This window comes from Telmatherina bonti, assembly GCF_933228915.1.
Source record: "Telmatherina bonti genome assembly, chromosome: 14".
NCBI classification, from domain to species: domain Eukaryota; kingdom Metazoa; phylum Chordata; class Actinopteri; order Atheriniformes; family Telmatherinidae; genus Telmatherina; species Telmatherina bonti.
In genome coordinates this window covers 12,669,795-12,682,071 of record NC_136612.1, presented here as the reverse complement: position 1 = coordinate 12,682,071, position 12,277 = coordinate 12,669,795, and the positions used below count along the sequence as shown (strand labels likewise).

At 36.8% G+C, this 12,277-nt stretch overlaps 1 protein-coding gene across 1 annotated transcript; it reads left to right on the top strand.

Annotated features, from left to right (window-relative positions):
- Nucleotides 1-1,451: 1,451 nt before the first annotated feature.
- Nucleotides 1,452-11,130, top strand: LOC306764914 (prostaglandin E2 receptor EP1 subtype-like). The gene is made up of 3 exons (XM_079252212.1): nucleotides 1,452-1,652; nucleotides 2,727-3,628; nucleotides 7,571-11,130. Exons 2-3 carry the CDS (start codon nucleotides 2,774-2,776, stop codon nucleotides 7,844-7,846), a joined length of 1,131 nt encoding a protein of 376 aa, XP_079108338.1. The 5' UTR covers nucleotides 1,452-1,652; nucleotides 2,727-2,773; the 3' UTR covers nucleotides 7,847-11,130.
- Nucleotides 11,131-12,277: the final 1,147 nt, after the last annotated feature.

Below are 12,277 nucleotides of genomic sequence, written 5' to 3'. Positions count from 1 at the left end.
GACAACTGCTTAGTTATTAAGTTACACATTTTTTCATTTAAATACCAGATACCAATACCAAATACCAGAGCTGTGAAATGTAGGCTGTCTCGTGCTATTTTTCAAAAATCAAACAAACAAAAAGCAACTTGTTCCACTTTTCACATTTATTTGAGTTAGCTTCATGGCATTGCTACAACCAATATGGCTAATATGGTTTATTGCCAGTGAGTTGAACTGGACAATACATTGTCTATTTACTTTATTCTGAGATGCTTGCTAGCAATGCGCCCCAAGAACTAGCAACATTTTGTATGTCAACTCCAAGTGGATAGTAATGCTGTGTTCGATTTGTACTCAGAACTCAGATTTTCCAAGTTCCCAGTTGGAAATACAATGTGAACGTCCTCTGAAGTCGATAATCCGACTGGGTTGCCCAATAAAACAAGGTTGAATGAAACCACGAGTAAACATAATTTTATGTCTAAATGTATTTATATAATTGTACATAAATTAGAGTTAAAGGTCGTGGTTTGTAACCTCTACACAGAGATTAAGTTGACTAAATGCATGCATGTCCAAAACACTAAAAGTGTTGGATGTAGTCTCTATGCTAACATTAGCAACTTTTGTTCACATGTTAGCATCTGAAATCTAAAACCAAGGGGGACCCTGCCAGCGTCCGTGTTGGTTTTCCAAGTTGTCTGACTTTGTCAACATGAATGCTCTCAACTCAGTTTTGACGTCATTCCCAGTCCCAACTTCAAACCTTCGAGTCAACTCAAAGCTGACGCAGCATCACACCTGCTGGAAATTAGCAACTAGCTTTCACCATAGCTAACTTTTCCACGTAGCTTGTGCTAGCTTCTAATTTCATCAGCCCCTTACTGTACATGCAGAATAGCTGTGCAGTCTCACAATGTTAGCAGTCATTATTGGTCCCTTCAGTCTTCTACATAAAGGCTTATTGATATAAACAGTTTGAGTCTGTAGTTGATACTTTGCATTTTTAAATTCTCACCTAGCGTGTAGCATTCATGGCTAACTTCACTCATGTCTTGTGACACATAAAAAAGCATTTTCTGCACATGCCAACAAGATTTAAAACATGATTTTCAGCTGACTTTTATGATGATTCAGAAAAGAAGCTGATCCAGCAGCCTAACTGAGCTCTGACTCTTGAGTTTAGATGCTAGCATAATTAAAGGCTTAGCCTTAGTCCCCTTTTCCCATTATTGTAGGTGACGTGGCTCTAGAAGCAGCAGGATTTTAAATATTCACTGTCTTCACTGGGATTTCTCTGAGTGGTTCATTTACTCCAGCCTGCACTCCAGAGAGTCTCTGCCTGGAGGAAATATTTTGCTTTCAGTGATGGAGACACCCAGAGGCAATGCAATCTCGGTGCAGCTGCAGGAGTATAAAAGCCGCCCAGTCAGGGAGCAACAGAGAACACATTCATGAAAGGTGGGAGAGAGGCTGCTTGTTCTCAAAAAAGGAGTTACTGTTAAGCTACAGAAGAAGAAAACACTTCAGGTGAAGAAGTTTTCTTCCCTTGGATCAATACAGGAGGAAAACAACCCAGATTTTTTTTTTTTTTCCAAGAAATGGATATTTTGATTAATTGTCATAACCAAAGTGTCTTGAAACACCTCAATGGATTTTTCATATCAAGGGTAGGTAAAAATATTTTCATGGGACTTCATATTTAGAGGAATAAATGTACTTTTTTATCTATTTGAATTGTGCAGAAATTTTTACCTTTAGATGGAATATGTCTTCAGATTATGAATTTAAGTGTTAGCTGGTTTAAAAATGCTTCTTTAACTTTTATAACAACCATTTATCTGTGTCGGTAAGTAGCATGGTTTTCATAACGATGAGTTTAACATAATTTGAATTATCTGAATTTAAAAAAAAACTAGTCTCTAAAATAAAAAATCTGTAAATAAAGCAATAAAAATGGCGTTAACATCAGCAAAATACTGAGGATTATGAGTAAAAATGAGGACAGAAAAGCTCTTACATAATAATAAATAAATGCACATTTTAATAGCTTGTACCAACATTTGTGATTTGCTGTAATTTGACTTAATTACGCTGTAAGCGCTGCTGCAGGACTTAAAACTGCATTTTTAAGGAATGTGACTGTGTTGAGCAGCAGCTGTCTGGGCTTGTTCAGAATTCCCCCGTCGCTTCAAATGAAGACAACACTGAAGCTCTTTTCTCCACGACGCAAAAAAATTTGACAAGAAATTTGTTCTTTAAAAGGAAATGGTTAACATTTGACTCAAACGGCTTTGCATGCCTTTAAAGAAAAGTTTAAGGGTATTGATCGCCCGGAAGGTGTGCTTGAAAATGATTGATGGGAGAAAAGGGTTAATTAAAGTTTACTTGGCAAACAGGGAGGGTGGCTGGAAGGTTTGCTGGAGAGCAGTGAGAACCTTTTTTTTCCACTTCATGAAGTATGCTTTGGCTTAATCTGTAAAAAAAAAAATTCTGGTTTTTCATTTTTAGATTTGTTGCCAAAATTCCTTTGTGATTGATTGGTAGCTGCTGTTTAAGCATAAATCTGTCCGTTTTGAAAGCAGACACTTTGTTTGGTGGTGATTTATGAGCTTTATTGGATTTTTGTTTAGCTATTGATGAAGGGGTGTGGATGTCCTTCTTTTATGTCAAAGATAAGCAGAAAGAAACTTGCAGACAGTTTTTTTTGTATCTAAAACATTATTTTCCTCTTCACCTTTCAGCGTCCTCTTAGTTAAAGGAACCACACCAGGCTTCAAGCCCAGCTGTGATGCTGGCGATGGAGCACCTCAACTCCTCCGGCCCCATCGCCTTCCATAACAACACCATCATGGACCATGAGGTAAAGGGTGTGGATAATGCCACCGCTCAACGGAACCCAACATCAGCCGGCCTCAACATGACTCTGGGCATCCTGTTCAACGTGATGGCCCTCATTATTCTCATCAAGGCTTATAACCGCTACCGCCGGAGGTCCAAAGCCACTTTCTTGCTCTTTGCCAGCTCCTTGGTGGCCACAGATCTGACTGGCCATGTTATTCCTGGAGCTCTGGTCATGAGGAGATACTCTGCGAGCTCTGGGTCCATAAGCAATCTAACGCTGAGCTTTCAGGGTAGTCCTGCAAACACGGACGCCTCCTGCCAGTTTCTGGGAGGCTGCATGGTGTTTTTTGGTCTTTGCCCACTTTTTTTGGGCTGCGCCATGGCTGCTGAACGCTGCCTGGGGATTACCAGACCTCTGCTGCATGCTCAGCTGGTGACCACGGCGAGGACAAAAACAGCACTAACTATGATCTGGTTCATTGCTTTATGCGTGGCCCTGCTACCTACCTTCCAGCTAGGCGAGTACACTTATCAACACCCAGGGACATGGTGCTTTATCAGAGTGATTGAGGGCACTAAATCTACCGATCTGGCCTTCATGATACTGTTTTCTGCCATGGCTTTGAGCTCTCTGGCGCTGGCTTTTGTGTGCAACACCATCAGTGGGATCACGCTTATAATCGCCCGGCTGAAGAAGAGGTCCCGCTCTGAGAGGTTCTCAACCAGGTCTCATGACACAGAAATGGTGGTCCAGTTGGTCGGCATCATGGTCACCTCCTGCATCTGCTGGAGCCCTCTGCTGGTGAGTTTCTGCAAATTATAACACGACCAGTTGAATCTTTTATAATTTCATACATGATATATTTTCAGGATTGTGACAGCTCAATGGGAGGGATAAATATGAGCTCCTACACTTTTTATTTCCCAAACATCATCGAGGAGACAAAAATAAAAACTCATTACACCTACAAGAACCTGATCAGAGGAACATCACACTATGTGACCAGTTAGAGACCCCAGAGATCCAGGAAGTCAAAACTGGGAGCAAAGTGTTCAGATTTGTCATCAAAAGAGAAACTGGATCTTTCAAGAGGGAAACCTCCCTGTAGGTGCAGTCTTGAAAAATCCACTTTTCTTGCTACATACAAGAAATTATAACAATCATTATAACATTATAACATTATAACATTTCTTTTATTAAAGTTTTTTTTTTTTTTTTTAACAAGCAGATTGGAGTTAAAATGTTAGTTTTCAAAGTAAAAGCCCTCTGAGGGTCAATCTCCTGAGAAAATGCCTGAAAAGCCCAACAGCCCACCCAGTTATTGTACCAACACTAATATGTACTCTTCAAGACAATATCACCATCTATTACCATCATCCGGACAGATGAAGGTCTGGAAACACCCTCACACACCAAGATGAAGCAACTGGATAAAATAATTTTGCAGTTATGGAAGAATTTCACATTTACTTATGACAGCAGTCTGGGTTTGCTGTTAAACGTCTACCATGATGCCTTCATGGTACCCTGTGCTGCAGTCTAATCGGTATTCCAGGAAATTGTACACTGACAAATGTTCCATGCTTAAATGCATCATTAATTTTAACATGTTTATTTTTTTCTAATTAATTAATTGTAATTAAGTCCCACCTTTATAAATAATTTTTTTTTTGTTTGTTTTTAAAAAAACATTTCAGATGTAGAAAATCTACATATACATCATCAGAAATATCTATTTTTGATAATAATATGGATTTAATTCCAGTTAAATAACAGAAACAACTCAGTTCCTCTGGACAACAAACAATAATAATATTCCAAAAGGGAGATTTTGTAGCTTTATTTACATGAACTACTTATAATCAGATTAAGAGTTCATCAGGAACAAAAAATGTCTCAGTTTGACCATCCGGGATCAGGATCAATCACAATGAATGTATAATGAGATGGGAAAGGGAGTGTAAACCATTCAATAATCTGATTACTTTCTCTGATTATTCAGCATCAGCTTCATTTGCATGTAGATGAGGTAAGACTCAGCAGCGGTAAAACATCGCTAATATGGGATGGATTATGCTTCGTTTCCACTTGTCTGTACATTATTTGCATTTTGGAATAAAGTTGAGAAGATTTAGTAAATTTCTGTAAATGATCAGCTTGACCCATTTTTAACACCTAAAACTAGGGGTGGCAAAATCTAATCAAAAAATCGAAAATCTGGATTTTTTTACTTTACAATTTTTAATTGGCCATTTTAATTTGGTTTTTTCAAATAAATAAAAATAATCCATTATAAAATTTTCGTCATTTCTATTGTTTTTATTGATCCCTTTTACTTGTCTTCTTGGGCATTATAGCAGCAGAATGATGGTCCTATTGGGCTGATGATGATAATGATGGGCTTATTGTGTTGTTTTTTCCAAATAGAAATAAAAAAAAAAATGATGAGCAAAAAAAAGTTTTATGCATTTATTTTGTTTTTAATATTAAAAAAATCTGCAATATCAAAGAATTTTGAGAGTCACAATTTAAATCGAATCAGCACCCAATAAGTCGGAATCGAATCGATTCCTACCTAAAACTAGTTTAATTCTGATCAAATTCTTTGTGAAATGTTCACAATGAACTGTTTGGATGTGTTTTAATCTGATCAGAAGCATTTCGATCAGATTGAGGGAATATTTGTCATTGTTAAGGTGGCTAAGGCGCTCAAGTGATTTTTACTGATATAAATACTGGAAAATCTTTGCTGGTGACTGAAGCGTTCATGCAGACGCCCACTCAAAGCAAATCTGAATGTTAAAAAGAGAATTTATATAACAAGGAATCTGCTCGATAACTTCACAGTCTAAACTCTGCTTCAGAGGTTTGTTATGGTCATAACTGTGGTGGGATTGTTTCTGCATCGCCTTTAAAAAAAAAACACACATAGCGCGATGGAATAGTTCCATTTACCATGGAGACATATTTCCTCTTCTTTGTTGCTTTTTTAACATTAATTCATCCAGTTTCAGGAACACAATCATGTCCGTGAACGATTCTACAAGATATTAACTCATCCAAAGTCCCTTTTTTAAAACCTTCCCAAGATCCTCTGCTGTAATAGTTCCCAGCTTTCTCACCCCAGACTGAATGTTTGCTGACATTTTGTCCTTTAGCATTAACACCGAGGAGAGTTGAGCATGTCTGGCTGACAGCAGCTGCTCAGCAGATGTGTTCCAGTTTTCCTCTTAAATTTTGTTGACTGTAAAGATGGAAAAATATGATCTTTCTACCAACTTTCTGCCACAATTAGATTAGTATATTTTACATGTCTTAGTTTCCTAATCACACAATGTTCCACTAGTGTGTTATTTTATATACTCGTGTTGCATTCTCACACCAGGGTATTTGGCCATTTCGGACACTTTTGGATCTACTCCGCAGTGTTAAGTAAAGTTCTGTAGGTTTTATAAATGTTTGTCTGCACGGGAGGCATCTTGGCGAACTGCTTCCAACTACAGCAGATCAGATTCTTCATCTCATGTCTGTATGTGTTTTTTGTCCTTTATTTTTTGTGATAAATTTAGAGTTTTGATTGATTTTGAGTAAAAGGATGGTGTTTGTTCATAAAGTGGACTTTAAGAAGGACACCAGCCTTATGACTAAAAGTAAAGAAAATATTATTTGGTGGATAATTTATCTGACCTTACTATATTTATACTGTCAAGAACCTTGTTTATTTACCCTATAACCCCTTAAAATTCTGCAATTTTTGTCTCAAACTGTTTTGGTTTTTTTCTGGATAAAAGACTCATTGTGGACTATTTAACTGGAATTTTCCTGGTGTAACTCAACTGTTTGTTGCAGTATCATCTGGCACTAAAGGACAATTTGGATTCAGAGATTAATTGTATTTGGAACTAGTCTGAAAAAAGTCAGCGTTTACTGAATCTACACTTAAACAGTGAATCTATAAACTTCTCTATTTAAAAGTACGCTATGTTTAACTTTTAGATACCAAATATTTTATGATCTTGTCTTGTAGATCCATTGTGATCTTTAAGTTGTGATGCATGCGTGAATTAATAAATATTTAAATGAGTAAATAGAGTAGATAGATAGATAGATAGATAGATAAATAGATAGATAGATAGATAGATAGATAGATAGATAGATAGATAGATAGATAGATAGATAGATAGATAGATAGATAGATAGATAGATAGATAGATAGATAGATAGATAAGGGGGTACTTCACTAAAAAATTATTACACTGGGGGTACAATGTTAAATAAAACATTTAAAAAATCCTAATCTAAAAGATATTAACTTTCCAGTGTCTATGAAGTGTAGACGGGACATCAGATAGAAACGTGAATAAAAACGTTATGAAACTGCCTTTATGGGACGAACAGCAGTTTGGTATGTTGGTCGTGCTCATGAAAAACCTCCCAGATCTTCACTGCACTACATTTTCTTTACAAATGTTTGCAAAGATCCTCATCTAAAAGGTAAATAAACAGATTCATTAACATGAATCGTTATTACAACAAACAACTATTCCACCAACAAGTTACTTCTTCTTCTTCTATCTTTACCTTTTTGTGCTAAATTTATCAAATGAATATGATGAAAAACATTAAAAACTTCAAAGCCAGCCTGCATACAAGATTTTTACCTCGATTTATTTTGAACTTACCAGGTTTATAAAATGATTCACGGTAACTCTGTTAATGGTTTTGTTCTGTTTTGTGTGTCAGGTCTTTGGACTGATGTCCGCCACCCGTTCCTACAATAACCCCGAGTTCAAAGATAAAACAACCTACAGTGAGCTCATGGTGATGGGTGTCAGGCTGGCCACCTGGAATCAGATCCTGGACCCCTGGGTCTACATTCTGCTGCGACGTGCCGTCCTCAGGAAGATCTACCGCATCACCAAAAAGCAGGCTAGTATGAAGGGAAGAACTTTCAGCTCCATCCGCTTGGATATCAGCTCTCTTCACCACACAGAGAAAAACAGTGTGAAAACCATTTAAATGAGGACTTTTTGGTTTGTTTTTCTTTCACTTGACAGTAAAATGACTCTCAAGTGATTATAGAAATATTTGTTGTGGTTTGGAGGATTTCATTCCAGCCTAATGGGTGTAAATAAAGCTTTATGGATGGGAATCTCAATGTTTCATATCTGAATTATTGACATCTGATTTGGTTCTATATAAGAGAAAACGTGGGGGGAAAAAAACAGGCCCAACTCAGAGAAATTTGCTTTTAAAATGATCAAATTAGTGTACCTGAATGTTATTAGTTTACAAAAAGTGCAATACCAGTTTGTTCTGAGTGAGAATGTGGTGTTTGCATTTATGCAGCCTGTAGGATTTTCTGTTCTTCTCCACAAACGAAGTTAAACTTTGTAAATCAAATTAGACAAAATATTATGCTAGGCTATTTATTTATAAAAACTACTATTGATTTGTAATCATCACATGACCAGTGGAGATTTCTAACAACTTAGAAAGAGTTGCTGATGCAGGAGAACGTCCCGAGGCTGCGCAGAAACATTTGTTCTTTATCTGGAGTTTGGTAAAGAACAAGAACGACGTTGGAAAATATGTTTGGTGGATTTCTGAAGCTAACTCATTTAGATAAGAAAGTTTTTTAGTTTAAATGAGAAGCGTTGTTTACCAGAAAGGGGAAAAACAAAGCAAAACACTGAATCCCAGCCCAGTGATGAAGCCTGGTGAGGTATGGATCATCATATGAGTCTTCCTCTGATTAAAAGTAACATCCGGGCCATTTAGTTATGGATCTTATTTGATGACAGAATAGGACATTGGTCCAAGCTATTAAACGTTGCACTTTAATAAGAAACTCAAACAAATTTGTACGTCTTAATATTTAGTATCTTGAAAAAGCACAAGTGAACTCTTTAAGATTTTCTGAGTGAGACACCCCCTCTAATGATGGCTAATTCGGCTTCCATCTTACATTGTCCCTGCGCTCTGAGCTCTCTCCAGCAAGCTAAAGTCAGTCTAATTTTGAGACTTGGCTTATATCTTTCTTCTATGTATTTTTTCTTCTCGTCTTCCAATAATATTCTCTGGGGGGTTTTTTTGGGTTTTTTTTTTTGCTAAATCAAATAAACCAAGCAAACTGTACATTCAAAGCAGCTAATGTGTTGATAGCCAGTTGCTAGCACAAGACGTGTAACAGGATCCGCTGTAACTTGATCACCTGTAGAGCTTGGGGGCCCAAGTGTGTTTTAAATGTCAATATATCTTGATTTGCAAAAAATAATTTTAAAAAGTTACAAAAATATATAATTAAATAAATAAAATTGGTAATATAGAGAACTTAATTTTATCCTTTTCATCATGGTTGTGTGCCAGCCTTGAAAACTGTACAAACAAAATTTTACAATTGGTGCAACATAGAATTTGTACATATTTAGAACAATAGTCATTTTTCTAAAATTCTTTCTAGATACTAATCATATATCAAATTATACCAGTATTGTGTAAGCCAGTTTGGAACAATTTAAATGTGTGTAACATTTTCAGTGTTTGATAGGATAAAATGTCAGTAGTGCTGAGGTGGTGGTGGCGGGGCCCCAACTCCAATTCTGCCAAGGGCCCCATAAAGGCTCAGGCTGGCCCTGAACATGATGCTCCAAGCTGGAAAATTAAAATTTAGAAGTTTAGCTCCTGGGCCTCTGGGTGCTGCAGGGTATCAAAGGCCCCAGGAATCTAAATAATGTGGCTGTCATCAAAACGTGTCGGAAACACGTATATTTAAGGTCAGAAAATTACACATCACTACTTTAACATGTCAGAGCATCATCATCTGCATGCTGAAGTCCTACGTGTCCGTACATGTTTCTACATGGAAAATTTCACATGTTCAAAGACCACATTTTTCAAGTGTTAAAAAACAAAGAGGAAAAACATTTTAATTTCCCTCTGATTTGTCAAAAGTTTGTATTAAAATGATTTAATTTAATATCCATTTGTGGCTATTTTTAGGGCATCTTCACTGGCCTCATGATTTGATTTGATTTGATTTGATTTGATTTCAATTTAATAGATTTCTATATAAATATGTTATCTGTAGATTCAAATCGATTCAGTTCCATGATGGATCACAATGTGTTGCATCCATAATTTTCTATGATACTGCACATTGCTACTTTTTTGTTCTCAATGAAAACAAGCAATCAGATTTTTATGAACTTTTAAAGATATCTATTATTCTAGGAATTAATCTAAATGTCCTGAACAAACATCATAAACAGGTAATTAATGAATTTGTTTTCAACTTGAGAACTTTTTAATTCCATTTCTGGAAAATCAAGAAACGTCATGCATTCGATTGCTTAAAATTGTGTTTAGATGTTGCACTGATGCAAAATTGTCTTAATCCGAATTACGGTGCACCTTAATAACGATTAAATTCAACTTATAGCAATTGTTGACAACACAGACACCGCCTGATAGCAAACTTGTAGCTCAGGGTTTGGGACAAATGGAAATGTTACATTGCATTTAAAATAGTCTCCATTACAATTCAGACAAACTAAAAGAAACATAATACACTGCATGAACTGAATTCCAAGAAAAAGTGCACCACACCGAGCACAGGTGTTGTTCTATGGAGGAATGTTATGAGAACATTAAAAGTTAATGTTGTAAGCTGCTGTGAAAGTCTAATCCAAGAGAAAAGTTGTGGAGGAAGTTGAAGTATACAGGAGGAAAACTTCCAACATGCCAGAGCTGAAGCTGCAGAGAAATGGGATTCACAGGCAACATGGACATAAATCATCACGGACTGTTTTCCTCCAGGAGTAAGATTCTGTGTCACATGTATGTCAATGGGTTCTGCTTCTTCAATCATACCAATGCAGAAAGAAAAAATAACTCTCCAAATGTTTTGCAAATAGATGAAAAGGGATTTTATGAGTTGGTCTCTAATGTATGAAGCGTTTCCTGAGTTGAAGACTTTCGAGTTTTAGAGGAAGAATTTCAACTCGAAGGGTTTTGTGTTTGAATGTTTTCCCCTCTGGCTCAGTGTAAAAGTCAATGACTTGTGTTAAAGCTCACATGAGAGCAAAAACGTTGTGCTTTTATCTCAGCATGAAGATGTGAAACACACCGTGTCATGCCGTGACATGAATGTGAGTGTTTGTCTTTACTGTGTGTAGCGATTGTGTGTAAAGTGTGTTGATTTTTTTATCGTGTGTTATTGTATTTGGAAGTGAAATGAACTGACTTTGGCATCGTTTAATGGAAAGGGAATGTAGATTAACATAATAAATGAGTTGTCTGGATTCTGTTTTTTTCTTGTATGTTTCTGATTTACTAAGGTAATGTTTATCTGTTCAGTCACTAACGTCCATTAAAAACATGTTTTTTTTTTTACTGTCATGCAGTTTTAAAAATGGGTTTATCTATCTATCTATCTATCTATCTATCTATCTATCTATCTATATATATATATATATATATATATATATATATATATATATATATATAGCTCCCGATGTTGAGGTTCAAGACCATACACCTGATTATACTCACTTTATCACACACACTAATGTGTGTGTAATCACACACATCCAAGCACAGAAGCAGCTTTCTTAATCAGTTTGTTGATTCTCTTCAAGTCTCTGGTTCTGATGCTACTACCCCAGCAGATGCTGCAAAGCTGACTGCACTCTCCACAACAGACTTATAGAAGATATGCAACATCTTGGTGCAGACGTTAAAAGATCTCAGCTTCCTTAAGAAGTACAGTCTGCTCAGACTTTTCTTGTAGATGTAGTCAGTGTTGCATTTCCAGTCCAGTTTGTTGTCCAGTTGAACTCCAAGATACTTGTATTCCTCCACCACCTCCACCTCCTCTCCCAGGATGGAAACAGTGCTTTGTTTATTCTTGTTCCTCCTGAAGTCAACAATCATCTCTTTTGTTTTGCTGCTATTTAATATGAGATTATTGTCACCGCACCATTTAACAAACTGACTGACCAGTTCTCTGTACTCTGCTTCTTGTCCATCCCTGATACACCCCACAACTGCAGAGTCATCAGAGTATTTCTGCAGATGACAGGACTCAGAGTTGTACTGGAAGTCTGAGGTGTACAGTGTGAATAGGAATGGCCAGAGTACAGTTCCTTGTGGTGCACCAGTGCTGCTGACCTCCATCTCAGACACACAACCTTTCAGTCTCACAAACTGTGGTCTGTTTGTGAGGTAGTCATAGATCTAGGTGGTTGTGGAGGTATCCACCTGGAATTTATGGAGCTTCTCACATAACAAAGAAGGCTGAATATTATTAAAAGCACTTGAGAAATCAACGAACATGACCCTCAGAGTGCTGCCTGAATGGTGCAGATGAGAGTGTGCTCTCTGGAGCAGGTATATGACGGCAAATATTAAATAATAAATAATAGATGAACATTCAAGGTTAAATATCTG

Coding starts and splice junctions, on each gene's coding strand:
- LOC306764914 (XM_079252212.1), top strand. CDS start 2,774: ATGCTGGCGATGGAGCACCTCAACTCCTCCGGCCCCATCGCCTTCCAT. Junction 3,629..7,570: donor TCTGCTGGAGCCCTCTGCTG/GTGAGTTTCTGC, acceptor TTTGTGTGTCAG/GTCTTTGGACTGATGTCCGC.